Source organism: Chiloscyllium plagiosum, chromosome 7 (assembly GCF_004010195.1).
Source record: "Chiloscyllium plagiosum isolate BGI_BamShark_2017 chromosome 7, ASM401019v2, whole genome shotgun sequence".
Lineage (NCBI taxonomy): Eukaryota > Metazoa > Chordata > Chondrichthyes > Orectolobiformes > Hemiscylliidae > Chiloscyllium > Chiloscyllium plagiosum.
The window spans coordinates 85,748,907-85,768,845 of NC_057716.1; the positions used below are offsets into that span (position 1 = coordinate 85,748,907).

The 19,939-nt window shown below is 42.3% G+C and overlaps 1 protein-coding gene across 1 annotated transcript in view; it reads left to right on the plus strand.

Moving 5' to 3' along the window:
• LOC122551741 (kinesin heavy chain) overlaps window positions 1-19,939 on the plus strand; it is a 204,646-nt gene that overhangs the window by 88,633 nt on the left and 96,074 nt on the right. Inside the window, exons 4-7 of the mRNA XM_043694135.1 lie at window positions 2,914-3,018; window positions 4,833-4,881; window positions 6,277-6,332; window positions 12,976-13,063. Coding sequence (XP_043550070.1) covers window positions 2,914-3,018; window positions 4,833-4,881; window positions 6,277-6,332; window positions 12,976-13,063 — 298 coding nt within the window. The remainder of the gene's footprint in view (window positions 1-2,913; window positions 3,019-4,832; window positions 4,882-6,276; window positions 6,333-12,975; window positions 13,064-19,939) is intronic.

The window sequence follows — 19,939 nt, forward strand, 5'->3', positions numbered from 1 at the left end:
GACCTGCATGTCCGGGGCAGGGTGGGAGGGGGAGTTGAAATGTGGGGCCGCGGTGGGGGGGCGGGGAGGTTGATTGGTGGTGGTGTCCCGGAGATGTTCCCTAAAGCGCTTTGCGAGAAGGCGTCCAGTCTCCCCAACGTGGAGGAGACCGCATCGGGAGCAACGAATACAATAAATGATATTGGTGGATGTGCAGGTAAAACTTTGATGTTGAAGGCTCCTTTGGGGCCTTGAATGGAGCTGAGGGAGGAAGTGTGGCCACAGGTTTTGCAATTCCTGCGGTGGCAGGGGAAGGTGCCTGATGGGGAGAGTGGGTTGTTGGGGGGGCATGGACCTGACTAGGTAGTCACGGAGGGAACGGTCTTTGCAGAAAGCGGAAAGGGGTGGGGAGGGAAATATACCCCTGGTGGTGGAGTCCGTTTGGAGGTGGCGGAAATGTCAGCAGATGATGCGGTATATGCGACAGTTGGTAGGGTGGAAGGTGAGGACTGGGGGGGGATTCTGTCCTTGTTACGGTTGGAGGGATGGGGTTTGAGGGTGGAGGTGCTTGATGTGAATGAGATGCTTTGGAGGGCATCTTCAACTATGTTGGGAAGGGAAATTGTGGCCTTTAAAGAAGGAGACCATCTGGTGTGTTCGGTGGGGAACTGGTCCTCCTGGGAGCAGATACAGCAGAATTGGGAATATGGGATAGCATTCTTGCAGGAGGTAGAGTGGGAAGAGTTGTAATCCAGGTAGCTGTGGGAGTCGGGTTTGTAAAAAATTGTTAGTGTCAAGTCGGTCGTCAGTAATGGAGATGGAGAGGTCCAGGAAGGGGAGGGAGGTGTCAGAGATGGTTTAGGTGAATTTAAGGTCGGGGTGGAATAAGTTAATGAACTGCTCAACCTCCTCGCAGGAGCACGAGGTGGTGCCAATACAGTCATCAATGTAGCGGAGGAAAAGATGGGGAGTGGTGCCGGTGTAACTATGGAAGATGGACTGTTCTACTTAGCCGACAAAGAGACAGGCATAGCTGGGGCCCATACTGGTGCCCTTTCTTCTGGAGGATTCGAAGGAGAAATTGTTAAGGGTGAGGACCAGTTCAGCCAAACGAATGAGAGTGTCAGTGGAAGGGTACTGTTGGGAACGTCGGGAGAGGAAGAAACAGAGGGCTTGGAGGCCCTGGTCATGGCGAATGGAGGTGTAGAGGGATTGGATGTCCATGGTGAAGGTGAGGTATTGGGGGCCAGGGAAACAGATGTCTTGGAGGAGGTGGAGGGCAATTGGTTGGTGTCTCGAACGTATGTGGGGAGTTCTTGGACTGGGGGGAATAGGACAGTATCGAGATAGGTGGAGATGAGTTTGATGGGGCAGGAGTATGCTGAGACAATGGGTCGGCCGGGGTGGTCAGACTTGTGGATCTTGGGTAGGAGGTAGAACCGGGCAGTGCGGGGTTCCTGGACTACAAGGTTGGAAGCTGTGGGTGGGAGATCTCCTGAGGTGATGAGGTTGTGTATAGTCTGGAGATGATGGTTTGGTGATGGGGGTGGTGGGGTCATGGTCGAGGGGATGGTAGGAGGAGGTGTCTTTGAGGTGTCGTCTGGCTTCAGTGGTGTAGAGGTCGGTATGCCAAACTACCACTGCACCCCCTTTATCTGCTGGTTTGATGGTGAAGTTGGGATTGGAGCAGAGGGAGTGGAGGGCTGCGCGTTGTAAGGGTGAGAGGTTGGAGTGGAGGAGGGGGTTAATGTCTTGACGGAAGTTTGAAATGAAGAGATCGAGGGCAGGTAATAGGCTAGTAAGGGGTGTCACTACCTCCTGCAAAAATGCTATCCTGTATTCCCAATTCCTCTGCCGTATCTGCTCCCAGGAGGACCAGTTCCACCACAAAACACACCAGATGGCCTCCTCCTTTAAAGTCCACAATTTCTTTTCCCACATGGTTGAAGATGCCTCCAAAGCATCTCATGCGCAGCCTGCACCTCCGCCCTCAAACCCTATCCCTTACCTGCACGTTTTTTGGACTGTGGGAGGAAACCAGAGAAAACGCGCACAGACACTGGGAGAACGTGCAAACTCCACACAGACAGTCGCCTGAGGCGGGAATTGAGCCCGGGTCTCCGGTGCTGTGAGGCAGCAGTGCTAGCCACTGTGCCGCCCAATGATAGATGTTTAAGAAAATAGATCCCAGCACACATCAAAAATATATCCCAGCGACAAAGAAGGATTCAAAGAAGAATATGAGTCAATCACGATTAAGCAGAGAAGTTAAGGATAGCATTGAATTGAAAGAAAAAGCATACAATTTGGCAAAAGTAAACCAGAGGTTTGGGCAAGTATTTAAAAAGATAACTAATACAAAAAAAAGAGGGAGAAGATAAACTTGCAATTAATATCAAGATTGAAAGCAAGAGCTTCCTTAAAGATATAAAAAGGAAAAGAGAAGCCAAAGTGAACGTAAACCCCTTAGAGAACAAGGCTGGGATTGTGAAAAGACACAGAGAATTGGAAGACTACCAATTGGATGCTAATTTCTTGTGTTTTGTGCACATGGACTCTCAAATCCCTCTGTTCTGTAGATTTCTGCAATCTTTCTCCAGTTACGTTAGAAGCAGCTCCTCTATTCTTCCTGCCAAAGTTCTTTAAATTTCGCATTTCCCCACCTTATAGTTCATCTGCCAAATGTTTTCCCACTTGTGAAACCTCCACGCAGACTTTTTCTGTCACCGTCATGACTTGCTTTCACCATATTGTTCATAATTAGTTTTTGCACATTGCACAGCAGTCCTTTGAAAGTTAACTAAGCTTGCTTTGGTGAGGTATTCTAGATATTAGGTGAATCTAATTTGTTTTAATATGTGCTACAGAATAATTATCTTTTCAACAATATCTAGTACACTAAATAATCTTTTTTGTTGAAACTTCTGTCCGCAGGGAAAGCTTCATAATCATCAGCTGATGGGCATAATTCCTAGAATAGCACATGACATCTTTGACCACATCTATTCTATGGATGAGAATCTAGAATTCCATATTAAGGTAAATATGAAGCAGTTGTTTAGAGAAAAGTCAGTTTTTGCATAACCATAACTTTGCACCCTGTGTAATGACCTGTTGACCAGTTTTTTCTTGTCTTTTATGCTATGCTTGTTTGTGAGTTGGTGCTTGTTGTGTATAAAGTAGCAATTTAGAGAAGTTTTAAAGGGCTCTGAACTGTATTAACTTTGGTACATTAGCCAAAGCTGGTGCAGATCCCAATGTACACATGCATTGATAAATATCTCTTTGGCCCCATTTTATTGCGCACACTACTTCCAGGTACCACAAAGAGTGCTCTTGAGATCTGACATTGTGGAAGTGTTGGAAAGAGATGATACTGTTGAAATATGAATAATGAGAAAAAGCTTGATTAGTTTGTTGGCTTCTACCTAGCTCTAACCAGACCCCACATTTCCATAGCGTGCTGGAAAATGGTGGCTGCTAGGTATTGACTTGAGAGGGCAAATGTTCCTGTCACACCCAGCAGGGCTCCAAATACTTGAGACCCTCAGAGAAAAATGAAATCTTTATTGCTTAAAGGGGTGACCCTTTAATGAGGTAAAATGACACCCAGTCGAGATTCCCCCAGAAGTTTAAACTTGCCTCCCCCATCAACCCTCAAGAATGTGGTGCTGGAAAAGCACAGCAGGTCAGGCAGCATCCGAGGAGCAGGAGAATCAATGTTTCGGGCAAAAACCCTTCATCATTTCTGATGAAGGGCTTAAGCCTGAAACGTCGACTCTCTTGCTCCTCAGATGCTGCCTGACCGGCTGTGCTTTTCCAGCACCACACTCTGACTCTGATCTTCAGAATCTGCAGTCCTCACTTTTTCCCACATCGACCCTGTTGCGACTCCTCAGGATCTTAACTGTTTCAAGTAAGTAGTCTCTTACTCCTGTAAACTGCAGTAGATATAGCCAAACGTTCTTTATACAAAAACCTCACACAGGAGTGGGCCAATCAGTTGTTCAAGTCTGTGCCAGCATTCTGTATGATCATGGCTGATTGTGCTACTCAATACACTGTTCCCACTTTCTCCCTATGACATTTCATCGTTTTAGACCTAAGAACTGTATCTATGGCAAATAGAAGCAGGAGTAGGTCATCATCTTCAACAAGAGAAAGTTACCTATCACAGCTTGATTAGTAATGTCATTACCACAGCTGAATCCCTCACTGTCATTATCCTGAGGGTTATCATTGATTAAACTGGACTAGCCACAAAGATGCTGTGGCTGCAAGAGCAGGCTAGAGGCTAGGAATTCTGCGGTGACTAACTCAACTCCCTTATCCTGGGCACCATGTACAAGGCTGAGCCAAAATCATGGAGCATCTTCCTAACAGTCCAATAGGTGTACCTGCACCCCAGGAACTGCAGCAAGCCAAGAAGACAACTCATTACTACCTCTTCCCGGGTTAGTATGGATGGGCAATAAATGCTCGATCAACCAATGATGGCCATATCCCAAGAATACATTAAACTGGACCATGTACCCTTTGGACCCTTATGAAAACAAGCTGGTTTTCAACAGGTTTAACTGGATTTCTTGCATTTCAAAGTATGGATATAAAAAGAATCTGATCGTTCTCATGATTGTCTTTTTCTCAATGATTTTCATGGGGGCAGGTGGTGCCATGGGCCACACAGCAATGGCTTGCCCTAGTGCATCATGGCAAGTTTCTGATATGCCCCTTCAAGGAATAAACTTGTCCCCTAGTATGACGCTGGTGGCTGTGTTTATCTAATTCAAAAGCAAAGAATATTTATTTGCAGTTATAATTCCATTTAAATTATCTTCTGTATTTTGTTGTAGGTTTCCTATTTTGAGATCTACATGGACAAAATTCGGGATTTACTCGATGGTAAGAAAATTTTCTTATTTTCAAGGTGCAGTAGCAATCCTTTGCTAACACAAATAAGAAACTGAATCAGAAGGCATTGCACTTCTATGTCATCTTACCACCTCTGAAGTGCAGCAATCCTTACATTGGCAAACACTTTACTTATGCACTCAGCAAGATTCCATAAAGATAAGTGAAATGAATGAGAGAGAAGGATAATGTTGGTTGAGGGAAGAATATTTTCCTGGCTCTTGATAAACTCTCTGTGTTGTTTTTAAAAGTTAATTAACCTGTTCAGTAGTACCAGGAAAATCAATCCTCCAGGGTCTTTACATTACCAAGAATTTACAAACCACTTAGAATGCCATGGACTAATCAGAGATGGTCGTCAAGGATTTGTAAAATGCATGTCATGCTTGACTAGTCTTATTGATTTTTTTTGTTTTGGAAGAATCACTGTGGATGCAAAGGAACTTGTAAATGTTTTGGAAACGGCTTTTCAGAAAGCTGTTGTTCAGGAAACATGAAAATTGCCTTTAAATTAAGATACAAACTCCATAAGGGATATAATCGGGTGGGCACAGTGGCTCAGTGGTTAGCACTGCTGCCTCACAGCGCCAGGGACCCAGGTTCGATTCCAGCCTTGGGCGACTGTCTGTGTGGAGTTTGCACATTCTCCTCGTATCTGTGTGGGTTTCCTCTGGGTGCTCCGGTTTCCTCCCACAGACCTAAGATGTGCAGGTCAGGTGAATTGGCCATGCTAAATTGCCCATAGTATTAGGTGCATTAGTAAGAGGGAAATGGCTCTGGGTGGGTCACTCTTCGGAGGATCGGTGTGGACTTGTTGGGCCGAAGGGCCTGTTTCTACACTGTAGGGGAATCTAATCTAAGTGGAATCAGAAAGGCTAGAAGATAGAGGTTAATGGAGTTTTTTCTGATATGGCTAGTGGTTACATCCTGTGGACCTGTGTAAGGATCTTGTTTACTTTTCTGTTTTTGCCAATGAGGTAGCCAATTAAAAATACTTTAAAATATGAAAACTAAATGTGACCTTAATCTAACTTGCCTATTGGGGAATATGAAACATTAAGATCACTGCCTTATTTTACACACAATTATATTTTACTTTCCAATGAGTCATTCTCTCAGTCACTACCTTATTCAAGAGCAAGAATCACCGGTTCATCACACTTCCTTCCATGTGCCTCAGTTTATTGACAATGTTGTGTGCTATACAATAGTTTGCTTCATTACAAAAACTGACTTTAAACAAGATCCTTATAAATTGCAAAAATTCCAATTTGGGTGAAACTTTATTTAATAAACAACAAAACTGTTATATCAAATAGTCAGTTCATTGTGATATTACCTGTTTATGGTACAAATTGTTCACAGAGACGTAATTTAATTTCACAGTTTCAAAAACCAATCTGTCAGTCCATGAGGATAAAAACAGAGTGCCATTTGTTAAGGTAAGATTCATTCTATGTGCAGAATAATAACATGATTCCTTGAATCAATGAATATGACAAGTACCAAGTCAATCAAACTACTTAGAGATGGATTTGTTGAAATCTCTTGATCAATGAAGGATAAATGCATTATGTAGACTGTATTTCTGCTATTGGACAAAAGCAAGTGGAATTAGAGATACCCATGTGAATAAAATCATTGCAGATTGATTGGCATATCTCCAGCATTTTGGAATGAAGAAAAATGGTAAAATTTGGTTAGATTGATGTCGCAAAGAATGAGAAGATAGATAGGTCTCAGGTCCATCATGCCTCAAAGCTTTTAACAATTCCGAGTAGATCTAAGAATTTAACAAATAAAAGCCAACTCCATGAGTGCCTTTTTGCTACAGAAGTCCTGATAACAAAAGTGACACAACAAGTTGATGGAATAGATTAACACTTGAACATTGATGAGCTCATTATCCCTTTCATTTTTTATTCATTCGGGGATGTGGGCATTGCTGACTGAGCCGGAATTTCTTGTGATGATCTGTCATCTAGACCCCCTGCTGGTGTAGGGACACTCACAGTGTCTTAAGGGCGGAAGTTTCAGAATTTTGATCGAGTGGCACTGAAGCATGGTGATGTATTTCTAAATGGATGATATGTAAGTGTTACTTGCCACTTGTCAGCTCAAGCTTGGATATTGTTCAGATCTTACTGAGTTTGGACATGAAATGTTTCAGTATCTGAGGAATTGTGACTAGTGCTGAACATTATTATAATCATCAGGGAACATCCCCACTTCTGACCTTGTGATTGAGAAAAGGTCATTGATGAAGTAGCTGAATGTGATTGTGTCTGGGCCACTGTCCTGCTGACTGACTCTCAACAACCACAACCATTTTCATTTGTGCTACATATGCCTCAAATCAGTCTTCCCCCAACTGTCATTAACCCAAGTCTGCTCAGTCTTCTTGATGCTGCAGTCTATCAAATGTTGTCTTGAAGTTGAGGGTAGTCATTCTCACCTCGCCTCAAGAATTCAGCTCTTTTGACCATGTTTGAATCAAATCTGGAATGAATCAGAAGGTGAATACCCCCATCAGAAACCAACATGATAGCATTGTTGATGACTCCATCCATCACTTTACTGTGGTATGGTAATTGTTCAGATTGGATTTATCTTGTATCCTGTGCATAGTCCACATCTGTACAATTTTCCTCACTGTAGGGTCAATGTTGAGTTTTTGATGCATTAGAATCCTGGAATTGCCTCCCTAAGGGCCGTGTGGGTCGACCCATAATACATGTATTGCAGCGATTCTAAAAGGCAGCTCACCAGCACATTCTCAAGTGCAATCAGGGATGGGCAGAAAATGCTGGCCAGCCAGCAACACCCACATCCCACATGTGAATAAAAAAATTAGAACTAGGAAAAGAGACATACGCTTTAATCGTTCCAAGTTTCTGTGTTTATAGTTTGACAATCATTGTTCTGAAATGCATTCAATGCTAAAGCACAAATAGAGTTCGCCCACATGAGAAACTTCAAATGCCATTTGAAAACCAAGATTGAATACGTTCTTAAGTGTTGAAAGCACAACTGAGTTGTGTAGCGCCCACTCGCAAAGGAATATGTCCTGTACCCAATGGCTGAGCGGTGATCATTGTGATTACAAATAAGTGAATGTAGATTTTATTGTAAAAGTACAGAGGACCTTCGGAACGCTTCACAGTGATTTGGATGAAAAACTGTTTTATATTTCATGGACTGTTCAGCCAGTGATGACACAATCGATTACTCTGTTGCCAAGACTACTTTTAAGGCCACAAATTCTAATTGCTGCAGGCAAAGTCGGAGATTAGTTGTTCAGCTAGTCCCTGAAGACTGCAGCATTGTAGGCAAAGGCAAGTGCTATGTGTTGCAGTTATATTGACCAAATAGATTTGAAGAAAACCTCGGGATTTCACTGAAATTAATATGAGAATCCCAGAGCCTGTGAGGAATTTAATACCTCCCTCCACCCATAGCAGGTTTGATGGTGAGGTGAGGTAATTATTCAGGCAGATGATCACTCTGCTGCCTTCCCACCTCCGCATTGATTACGTTTATAGCAGGAAGGAGCGTGTGTTGCCATCCCTCTGTTGCCAGGCAGGCTGTTTAGTGGACCATTGAAGTGGGGCTGCTTGCAGGTTGGACCCTTATTTATTGGCAGACAGAGACATGACTGGGAAAGGGAGAGTGCCTACTGTGAGTCACTCACCCTGTTCCATTACCCTTGGGTAGTGTTGTAGAACAGAGAGACCTAGGGGTTGAGACACACAATTCTTTGAAGTTTGTGTCACATGCAAACAATGTTATTAAGAAGGTGTTTAGCATGCTTGCCTTCATTGCACAGACCATTGAATTTAGGAGTTGGGATGTCATATTGAGGTTGTAAAGGACATAGGTGAGGCCTCTTCTGGAGTGCTGTGTTCAGTTCTGGATATTATTAAGCTGGAGAGGGTTCAGATGTACTGGCGTACTGGTGGATGTTCTCACGGACATGTTCAACATCTCCCTGAGCTACAGCATAGTTCCAATGTGCTTCAAAGCCGCTACCATCGTCCCCGTGCTGAAAGAAGTCTTCAGCATCCTGCCTCAACGATTATCACCCTGTTGCGCTTACACCCATCATCATGAAGTGCTTCGAGAGGCACTTGTGATGAGGCATATTAAGACCTTACTGCCATCCTCACTGGACACCCTTCGTATCGACCCAACCACTCAACAGATGATGCCATTTCCACCACCCTTCATTTGGCCCTCACCTACCTGGAGAAGGACACCTACGTTAGACTACTGTTCATAGATTTCAGTTCTGCATTTAACACTATCATTCCTCAGCACCTGATTGGAAAGCTGAGTCTGCTGGACATAAATACCTCCCTTTGTAATGGGATTCTGGACTTCCTGTCTGGGATACCTCAGTCAGTCTGGATTGGGAATAGCATCTCAAACACCACCACACTGAGCATGGGGTCCCCCCAAGGCCCCACTGCTGTTCTCCCTGCTGACACACGACTGTAAAGTGATGCACAGGTGGAATCACATGACTATAGTGGGTCTGATTACATGACTATAGTGGGTCTTATCAGCACGAATGACGAGTCAGCACGCAGAGAGGAGGTACAGCAGCTAACGGACTGGTGCAGAGCCAACAACCTGTCTCTGAATGTGGACAAGATGAAAGAGATGGTTGTTGACTTCAGGAGGGCATGGAGCGCCCGCTGTCTGCTGGACATTGATGGCTTCCCTATAGAGATCGTGAAGAGCACCAAGTTTCTTGGCATCCACCTGACGGAGAATCTCACCTGGACCCTTATCACGAGCTCCCAGCAGTGTCTCTACTTTCTGTGTCATTCTGAGAAAAGCCCTCCTTTCAACCCCCATCCTTGCCACATTGTACAGGGACTTCACTGAGCTGTTGCATCACTGCCTAGTTCAGAAATTGCACCGTCTTGGATTGTAAGCCCCTACAATGGATAGTGAGGACAGCTGAGAAGATCATAAAGGTCTATCTCCCATCCATTACAGACATTTACACCACATGCTGCATCCGCAAGGCTAAGGGCATTATGGAAGACCCCACACACCCCTCACTCAAACTCTTCTTCCTCTTGCCATCTGGCAGACGATACCGGAGCAATCGGACACTCACAGCCAGACTGTGCAACAGTTTACATAGAACATAGAAGAATACAGCGCAGTACAGGCCCTTTGGGCCTCAATGTTGCGCCGATCCAAGCCCACCTAACCTATACTAACCCACTATCCTCCATATACCTATCCAATGCCCGCTTAAATGCCCATAAAGAGGGAGAGTCCACCACTGCTACTGGCAGGGCATTCCATGAACTTACGACTCGCTGAGTGAAGAACCTACCCCTAACTTCAGTCCTATATCTACCCCCCCTTAATTTAAAGCTATGCCCCCTTGTAATACCCGACTCCATACGCGGGAAAAGGTTCACACTGTCAACCCTATCTAACCCCCTAATCATCTTGTACACCTCAATCAAGTCACCCCTAAACCGTCTTTTCTCTAATGAAAACAGCCCCAAGTGTCTCAGTCTTTCCTCATACGATCTTCCTTCCATACCAGGCAACATCCTGGTAAACCTCCTCTGCACCCGTTCCAGTGCCTCCACATCCTTCCTATAGTATGGCGACCAAAACTGCACACAATATTCCAGATGTGGCCGTACCAGAGTCTTATACAACTGCATCATGACCTCAGGAGTCCGGAACTCAATTCCTCTACCAATAAAAGCCAGTACGCCATATGCCTTCCTCACCGCACTATTTACCTGGGTGGCAACTTTCAGAGATCTGTGTACATGGACACCAAGATCCCTCTGCTCATCCACACTACCAAGTATCCGATCATTAGCCCAGTACCCCATCTTTTTGTTATTCTTCCCCAAGTGAATCACCTCGCACTTAGCTACATTGTATTCCATCTGCCACCTTTCTGCCCAGCTCTGCAGCTTCTCTATATCTTGCTGTAACCTGCCACATCCTTCCTCACTGTCAACAACTCCTTCGACTTTCGTATCATCCGCAAACTTGCTCATCCAACCTTCTAACCCCTCTTCCAGGTCATTTATAAAAATGACAAACAGCAATGGTCCCAAAACAGATCCTTGCGGAACACCGCTAGTGACGGCACTCCATGAAGAAACTTTGCCATCAACTACTACCCTCTGTCTTCTTCCATCCAGCCAATTTCTAATCCAGACCTCCCACTCACCCTCAATGCCATATCTCCGTATTTTCTGCAGTAGCCTACCATGGGGAACCTTATCAAACGCCTTACTAAAATCCATATATACCACATCTACCGCTTTCCCCTCATCAACCTCCTTCGTCACCTTTTCAAAGAATTCAATAAGGTTTGTGAGGCACGACCTGCCCTTCACAAAACCATGCTGACTATCCTTGATCACATTATTCCTATCCAGATGTGCATAAATCCTATCCCTTACAATTCTCTCTAAGACTTTGCCCACAACAGAAGTGAGACTCACCGGCCTATAGTTACTAGGGTTATCCCTACTCCCCTTTTTGAACAGTTTCTTCCCCCAACCTATGACTGGACTCTTTCCCATCTGGAATTCTTTGCATGACTTTGAATTGCTGTTAGAAAAATGTCTCAAATTTGTTATTCTTTTATTATCCTGTAACTTTCGTGTTTTGCACTTCTTATGCACTTTACAGTGTGCATGATTGTGTAGTTTGTGCTGTTCATGTAGGACCCTTGGTCCTGGAGAAATGCTGTCTTGTTTTTACTCTATCAGTTTTATGTGGTAGAAATGACAAATAAAAGCTACTCTCTCTCTAACCGATTTACCACAATGTTGCCAGGAATGGAGGGTTGTGTGGGCTGGGACTTTCTTCACTGGAGCATAGGAGGTTATGGAGGTTTATAAAAGTCATGAGTGGCATAGATAAGTTGAATGGCAGGTGTCTTTTCCCTAGGGTGGGGGAGTTTGAGACTAAGGGCCATATTTTTAAGGTGAGAGGGGAAGTATTTTAAAAAGACATGAGGGACAACTGTTTTATACAGAGTGGTTTGTGTGGAATGAACTTGGAGAGGAAGTGGTGAATGCAGGTACAGTTATACGGTTTAAAAGTTATTTTGATAAGTACATGAGTAAGAAATGTTTGGAGGGGTATGGGCCAAGTGCAGGCAGGTGGGACGATTTAGTTTGGTATTATGTTCAGCATGGACTGGTTAGACCGAAGGGTCTGTTTCCTTGCTGTATGACCCTGTGACTGTCATCCCCTGAAATCCTCACTCTGCCATCAGTTGCTTGTGATCTGGGATTTAGCAATGATCCAAGGCCTCAGCTGCATGGAACCTTGCCTTCGGGGAGGCCTTCCATTGGCCAGTTAAGTGCCTGAGTGGTACTTATTTTGGTGGGCCTTCCTTAAAAGAGGTCAGTGCAGCTTCTCAAGTCAGCAGTATTGACCTTCCTCACTGCTTATAAATACTGCCCCTTGTTTATGATTTGCATGATGATGCACATAATCTAAATGTTTAAGTACGCTCTGAAAATAAGAGTGAGATAACATAAAAAAAGCATAAGACATACAGAAAGCCATTCAATCCGCCACACTTGTGCTGATTCTGAGAGCGCCATCCAATTATTCCCCCACTTTTATCCCATAATTTATTCCCGTTTAAGTAGTTATCCAACTTCCTGCTGAAAGTTGCTTTTGATCCTACTTTCAAAACTTTTTCAGCTAATGGATTCCAGATCATAAAAAACTTGCCACATGAAACACTTTTCCCTCATGTCGCTTCCCATCTTCCTGGCCAATTATATTGAAGAGATTTAAGAATTAGAGTGATATTTAAGAGCGTGTGGAAGAATTAGTGTCCATGTATCTAAGTATTAGCTGTAGGGTGAAACCATTTTGGAAGACTATTGCAAATGCAGGTCCAAAATTATATTAACCTTGCAAAACATTTCCTTGTGCTTCTTAAAATAAAACTCATGTGTTTGCTGATATTTTATAAATGCAGTCCACTTTAACCTGAGGAAAACTTGTTGTGCTGTTCATGGTCTTTAAAATATTTCCAATAACTTTACTTTTGTAAAATTTCCAAAGGGTTGTACGGAGAGGTTTGTTTCTAGCCCTGAAGAGGTAATGGATGTTATTGATGAAGGAAAGGCAAACCGTCATGTTGCTGTCACCAGTGAGTAACTGCAAATTTTTTGATATCCTATAAACTCTACATGGGTTTTGGGGCTTTGATACATTAAAGTTTGAGCATTAATGTTGACCATGAAAGTTTTAAAATTTATCGATGACTGGTTAGTTCCTGCACAACATGCTCTGTTGTGACTCATTCTTTTTAGCATACACTGCGTAGGTCTTGATTCTGAAAGGATGACAGCCAAATATTTCTGAAACATTCCTTAACCTGTTTTTCTCCAAGAGTTGTAGTACAGTTTGTAAATCAAAACATGGAACAAGTTTGTGGGTCATTTTTGTTAATTACCTGCTTTGAGCCATGCACCCTGTCTCTCTGTCTTCTGCCCCTCTGTAAGTCCATTATAATGTTTTGGCTGTGAAAGGTTGGTGCTATATAAATCCAGGTTGGTGCTATATTAACTTTTATTCTAAATAAAATGGTTAGATAATAGATAGTGAAGCTACTTATGAGATATAAAGGTATAATATAAATCCAGGTTGGTGTATTTTTAACTTTTATTCAAAATAAAATGGTTAGATAATAGATAGTCAAGCTACTAGTGAGACAGCATTGATGTCACTTCCTCATAAACAGTAAATTACAAAGAACTAATTTGACTCACATTGATTGATTGTTGTGGAAAGTCTTTGCTCCCATTGGCCCAGTTCATACTGCCATAGAGGCATTTGGAAAGATTAAACAAAAGTGTCGATTGATATTTTGATTCCTAAAAATAACTGGTAACATAAAGAAGGTCTATTATATCCTTTTGTAGACATGAAACAAAGGATTAGATTTAACAGCTAGAAGCTTACTAAAGAAGACAACAGAATTGCAGATAAAATGTTTGAAATGTTCAGCACATATCTCCAGCCAAAATCAAACCAAAATCATACTTCAAGGCCTCAGACAGGAGATAGGTGACAATATCTTTGTAATAAGAATGAAGACTACAGCCAGAAAATGTAAGTTTAAAGATACAGACAAATGGCTGATAAATCAAATAATTTGTGGTTCTGCACATGCTCAAATATAACCAGTGCTAATCGGAAAGGACAAGTTCACCATATTGCATGGCATAAGCACTGCGGGAGCACATGTAGCTGCAAGGAGATAGATGAGGATGCTAACCTACCCAAACAGCTAGCCTTCAGTTAAGCCATGAAAAAGGCATCGGGGTAAGTTACTAAACCAGCAACAAAAGAATATACTCAAACTAGAGAGTTTTGCAGTAACTGTGCACGGTCACCCGAACTCTCAGACTGGAGTTACTATCCTGCATATGGAACACTTACTTAAAGGTCAGTCACTGAGAAGAGTTGTGCAGAGCGAAGGAAGGTGAGTCACGAGAGAAACTGGACAAAGGGGTAGGAAATGAAAACCAAAGCACAGAGTCATAGACATGTACAGCATGGAAACAAATCCTTCAGCCCAACTTGACCAGATATCCTAAATTAATTTAGTCTCATTTGCCAGCATTTGGCCCATATTCCTCTCAAACCATTATATTCATATACCCATCCAAATGCCTTTTAAATGTTGTAATTGTACCAATCTCCACCACTTCCTCTGGCAGCTCATTCCATACACACACCACCCTCTGTATGAAAACGTTGCCCCTTAGGTGCCTTTTAAATCTTTCCCCCTCACCCTAGACCTATGCCCTCTAGTTTTGGATTCTCCCACCCCAGGGAAAAGACCTTATATATTTATCCTATCCATGCCCCTCATGATTTTATAAACCTCTAAAAACCTCTATCGTGTCCCACAGCCTCCAAAGCTCCAGGGAAAACAGCCCCAGCCTGTTCAGCCTCAACCTGTAGCTCAAATCCTCCAACCCTGGCAACATCCTTGTAAATCTTTTCTGAACCCTTTCAAATTTCACAGCATTCTTCCTGAAGCAAGGAGACCAGAATTGCACGCAGTATTCCAATAGTGGCCTAGCCAATGTCCTACAATTTCCCATGTGGTTTCTACCTTTGTCACCATTTCCTCTTTTTAAAGTGCCATTGTTTTGATCCCCCCCCCACCCCCAGAGTTCCAAAACAAAGCAACTACTTTTAAAACCGAAATTAATGCTCCTAGAATTCAAGAAAATTACCTCCAACACTGAAAATACCTCAAAAAAGGAGTAGCTCTAACAGCCACAACTTTTTCCTGTCCTTCATCTTGGATTACCCAGGGAATCTGATATGTTTCAATATGATCACTTCTCATCTAAATTCCAATGATTAAAGTCTCAACATGCTTGCTGTTTGCTCATAAAGCAATCTCTCCACATCAGAGATTAACCTATTGAATCTTGTCTGAAGTGCCTTCAATGAAATAATATCTTTATTTAAACAAGGGAACCAAAACTATTTGCAGTATTCCAGATGTGGGCTCATCAGTACATTGTACAGTTGCACTAGGACTTCATGACCCTTACTCTTCAACCCACCGAAATAAGGGCCAACATTTCATTAGCCTTCTTTATTACCTACTGTACCTTTATGCGAGCTTTATATTTAGAACATAAGAAACCCCAAATACTGCAATGTTATCTAGTCTCTTTCCCTAGATTTAAATAATACTATCCTTGAAGTTCTATCTTCAAAAAATCTTCATACTTTCCCACATTATGCTCCTTTGCCCACTTACATAACCTAAAACTATCGCTTTATAAACTGTTTGTATCTTTCTCTTAACTTGCCTTTCCACCTACTTTTGTGTCAACTCCAAAATTTGACTACTGTGTATTCTGTTCCTTCTTCCAGGTTATTAATACAAATATTGTATATAGTCTTAGTTCAAATGCAACAAGATCTTCTATATCTGGCCAACAAGATGCCAATGAGTTTCAGAAGACGATGGACAGATGTGGATAGGTTGTTTCTCCATGTGGGACAGTCTAAGACCAGAGGGTATAATCTTAGAGTAAGGTGCCACACATTTAAACAGAGATGAGGAGCAATTTCTCATCTCTGAGGTTAGTGAATATATGGAATTATCGATCATAGAAGGCTATAAAGGCTGAGAAAAACAGGTTTTTAATTCATTAAGGAATCAAGGGTTATGAGGTAAAGGCAGTAAACTAGCATTGAGAATTATCAGCAGACAGGCAGGAAGCTGGAAGAACACAGGCCAGGCAGCATCAGGAGGTGGAGAAGTCGACGTTTTGACACTAACCCTTCTTCAGGATTGAGGGTGAGTATAGGGGGAGCTGCAGATAAAGGAGGTGGTGGTGAAGTAGGGAGAGGTGGAGTCAGGTAAAGGGTATGACCTGGTTAGCTAGTGGGAGGAATGGATCTGGTTGGTGGCAGAGATGAGTTACAGTGATGGGGAGGTGCTGGGAAGGGAGTCGGGGGATGGGGAGGAAGGTTATTTGATCTTGGGGAACTCAATGTTGAGTCCTCCAGGCTGTAGGCTGCCCAGGTGGAAGGTGAGGTGTTGTTACTCCAATAGGCACTGTGGTTTGTTTTGGCAATGGAAGAGGCCAAGGATGTTCATCCCGGAAAGGGAGTGGTTGAGGGAATTGAAATGTGTGGCGACTGGGAGGTCCGGTCATCCCCTATGGGCTCAGCTGCGACGCTTGGTGAGCCATTGCCTAAGGTTACGTTTGGACTCCCTGATGTAGAGAAGACCACATTGGGAGCACCTGATGCAATAAACTAGGTTTACCTCTGTTGAGAATTATCAGATCAGCCATGATCTTATTGAAAGGGGGAGCAGGCTCGATGGGCTGAATGGCTTTCTGCTCCTAGTTCATAATACCTTGTGGACAGAGGAACTGCCTAGATGTGATAGTTCCAAGAGAGAAATAATTCACAAAGCCATTCAGTTCAAGAACAGAGTGAGAAATACAATTACAATGATAAATCTAAAGGTAAAGATTAATACCGGAATACAGAGTAGCATCATTCCACTGAGACTATACCAGAAGCTTGTTCCTGAAAATTTGGAAGGAAATTTGGAAGGAAAAGTTGTTTTGAAACAATAATTGGGAAACTGAGATTCTACAACTAGGAACAACCACAAGCAGAGGGACAGATGAAGGAAAAGACATTAACTCAATACCCTATGTCACTGAAACAGATGGTACTGCTATCTGTGAAGACTGCAGATTATCTGAGCAAAACATGAGGGGAAGGAGGTGACACTGAGTGTTGAAGATTGCAAACCCATTGAAAAGCATTCACCAATCAGATGGAAAGAAGATCTAGTACAAATGAACCCAAAAGATTTCAGTGAAATGGTTGAATGGTTTGACGATTTTGAGACTAGGAACATAGGTATGGGGGATAGGCCATTCATTCATCAGACCATCATGCTTTTTATTCAACAACCCCAATAACTATTTCTACCATTGATAACCAAAAATGTATCAGCCTCTAGTTTAAATATTTTTGAATTCTGTGTTTCTGCAGCCCTCTGGGATAATTAACTCCAACGATTCACCACCACCTGAATAAATAAAGTTGTCTTCCTCTCAGTCGTAATTTCATCCTGCTTATTTTTAAAATGTGCTGCTGAGTCTAGATTCCCCGAGAAGGGGGATCATCTTACCTGCATCTACCCTGTCTGTCCCCTTTCAAACATTTTGTAAGTTTTAATGAGATAATCTCTCATTCATTAAAACTCTCTCAGGAATACAGGCCCAATTTTCCCAATCTCCCTTCATGGGATTGTTCCACCATCCTGGAAACATCTGGTGGGTCATTGTTGCGCTCCTTCTATGGCAATCATATCCTTCCTGAGATAGAGAGTTAAAAATTTCAAGTACAATCTAATTAAGCTCAGAGACAATTAAGCAAGACTTAACCACTTCTCCACTCAAATCCTCTTATGATAAGTGCTAACATTCTATTAGCCTTCCTATTATATTGCACCACGACTGAGAGGGAGACAACTTTATTTATTCAGGTGGTGGTGAATCGTTGGAGTTAATTATCCCAGAGGGCTGCAGAAACACAGAATTCAAAAATATTTAAACTAGAGGCTGATACATTTTTGGTTATCAGTAGTAGAAATAGTTATGGGGGTTGTTGAGTAAAAGGCATGATGGTCTGATGAATGAATGGCCTATCCACCGTACCTATGTTCCTATTCTCAAAATCTTCAAACCATTCAACCATTTCACTGAAATCTTTTGGGTTCATTTGTATCAGATCTTCTTTCCATCTGATCAGTGAATGCTTTTCAATGGGTTTGCAATCTTCAGCAACTTATTAACAAGGACTTGTTACTCCAAGTTACTTTGCAGATCTATACTTTCCAACCTCTAAGAAGTAAATGCACATCTGTTCTTCCTACCAAGATAGATAACCTCAGATTTTCTATATTATATTTCATCTGCCATTTTCTTGCCCAATCACTAACCCTGTCCAAATCCTCCTGAAAATATTTTACATCTCTCTTAAACACAAGCATTCCTGCTGAGCTTCATATGATCTGCAAACTTGGAAATATTTCATTTTGTCCCCAAGTTGGAGTCATTGTAAATAGTTGAAGCTCAAGTACCGATCTTTGCGGTACCCTGCTAATAACAGTCTGTGGACTCAGGAATGGCCATTTATTACTATTTGTCTGTTTCTGTCTGTTTACCAAAACCTAATCCATGTCAGTGCATTACCTCCTATCCCATATGCTTTAATTTTGTCAACCAATTCAAATATGCTACTTCCATTGAGTCCATTTTATCAATTTTGTTATTGACATCCTCCCAAAACTACAAATTTTCAAACATTATTTTCTATTTGCAAATCCATGCTGACTATGCACAGATTATTTTTATACAGTCTGTCCTTTGTCAATCCTTTATGATGAATTCTGGCATTTTCCCTATGACTGACATAAGGTTAACAGGTCTGCAATTCCCCCATTTGGTTTTCCTTTGCTCATTTCTCGAATAGAGGGCTGACATTTGCAAGCTTTGAATCTGCAGGAATCGTTCAAGTAACTATGGATTTTAAAAGATGATTACCAACTTCCTTCAACGTAAACTATCAGGTTCCAGGACATATAAATTTTCAACCCCATTAATTTATCCAGTTTCACTGTTTACTAATGCTAATTTCCATCAACTTCTCATTCTCCTGAGTCACTCGGATCTTTCATTTTGGGGGGTATCTTCCTCAGTGAAGACACATAAAAATGATCATTTAGTTTATCTGTTGTCTTTCCTTTTCCCAGATCTGAATCTGCTTTGAATTGATTTGCATTTGGCTTAACCAAGCATTTCTTTTGTATGAGTCGAGAAGTGTGGCAGAGGAAAAATACAACAGGTCAGGCAGCATCCGAGGAGCAGGAGAGTCGACGTTTCAGGCATAAGCCTTCATTATGTACCTGTTGAAGTTTTTACAGTCTTTTAAAATGTATTTTGCTGCATTGCATTTATATTCTGTTCCATCTTTCCTTTATCAGTTTCCTGATCCTCCATTGCTGTATTCTAAAACCTTGTCAATCCTCAGATTTATATACTTATTTATTGACCATCATACCCCGTATAAAATATCAACAGAACTAAAAGTTAAGCTGAGAAGAGATGTCCAAGAGATAGAAGAAATAAAGGAGATTGCCAGAGTCAGGGAGGCTAGAAATTGGATAAATTCTGTTGTGGTGAGTAATAGGCTGGATGGATGGCTAAGAATCTGCCTGGATCCATAAGACTTTAACCACGCCATAACAATGAATCAAATGTCCACTTGATTATTAGGAGAGATCATACCAGCAATGGCAAAAGCAAGAGTTTTCAGCAGACTGGATGTCAGTAATGACCAGTGAAATGTGAAACCGGACAGGAAATCTTCACTGTTGACAACATCCAATACATCCTTTAGGTTGTACAAGTTCCTGTGTCTTGTGCATTAAGTTGTGCCAGAATGCATTCTGGAAGAC